Source organism: Rhincodon typus, chromosome 46 (assembly GCF_021869965.1).
Source record: "Rhincodon typus isolate 14 chromosome 46, sRhiTyp1.1, whole genome shotgun sequence".
Taxonomy (NCBI): domain Eukaryota; kingdom Metazoa; phylum Chordata; class Chondrichthyes; order Orectolobiformes; family Rhincodontidae; genus Rhincodon; species Rhincodon typus.
This window is the reverse complement of record NC_063377.1, coordinates 8,574,768-8,575,793: the sequence shown is the minus strand read 5'-3', so window position 1 is coordinate 8,575,793 and position 1,026 is coordinate 8,574,768. Positions and strand designations below refer to the sequence as shown.

At 57.3% G+C, this 1,026-nt stretch overlaps 1 protein-coding gene across 1 annotated transcript in view; it reads right to left on the bottom strand.

Annotated features, from left to right (window-relative positions):
• tdrkh (tudor and KH domain containing) overlaps nucleotides 1–1,026 on the bottom strand; it is a 29,879-nt gene that overhangs the window by 24,460 nt on the left and 4,393 nt on the right. The window contains exon 3 of the mRNA XM_048620307.1: nucleotides 177–419. Coding sequence (XP_048476264.1) covers nucleotides 177–419 — 243 coding nt within the window. The remainder of the gene's footprint in view (nucleotides 1–176; nucleotides 420–1,026) is intronic.

Sequence of the window (1,026 nt, the reverse complement as noted above, 5' to 3'; positions counted from 1 at the left end):
GCGCATAACAAAAACGAGAGCGCCCCACCCACTCTCCGGGTGGATGCGGAGGGCGCTAGTGAAACTCAAGTCCGTCTTTTTCGACACCGGAGGGAATTGGTTGCCCGGAAGCGGTTGTTGACCTGGTATCTCCCTAATGCACCGGCACCAGCCCCCCAACCCCCCGAAACTCCAACAGGAGGGCGGGAGTTACCTATGATGCGGCCCATGGCGCGGTGAGGGACCCACAGCTCCTCGCTGACCTTGGCGCTATCGGCTAGCAGCTGATGGATGGCCACCTTGGCCTGGCACACTTGCACGGGTGAGCCGACGATGGTGAGCAGCCTCTCAGCCGGGAACTCGGAACCTCCTCCTCCTCCTCCTCCCCCCAGCTCCTCACCGTCCTCCACCTCGATACGGGCTCCCGTGTCCTTCCGAAGCTGAGGAGTGGGAAAGAGGTCTGAAACAAGTTTAAAGGAACCCAGCCGAGCGCCCTCCACGACGGCCGCCCACTAACAGGAGACACGGTCTTTCCTCAGAGAACACCCCAGCTTCAGGGAAGGTGGCAGCCTCCACCACTGTGCTAGGAATCCACAGGCTCGCAGTAATATTTTACATTTATTTCCTTTACCTTTGGGCAATGAACTAAGAAAGGAAGAGTCTGCTTTAAACCAAGGAGACCGTGAAAAGAAATGGCCGACGGGCTCTGAACTGTTTGACAACCATGTTCTGACTAGCTCCTGATCAGACGGCCGTGCCACGCCTGGGGTCAGTGAAGTACAGACCCACCCCCCCGCCAGCTGCAAAGGGAAAGGAGCTCTCTCTCCGTCTCTCCTCCTCCCCACCCCCGACCCCCGTCCGTCTCTCCTCCTCCCCACCCCTGTGAAATTCTCTGTCACAGAAAATCGGTCGGGGCCTGAACATCGAATGTTTTCAAGGTTTATAAAATCATGAGGGGCATGGATAGGGTGAATAGCCAAGGTCTTTTTCCCCCAGGGTAGGGGGAGTCCAAAACTAGAGGGGCATAGGTTTAAGGTAAGAGGGGAA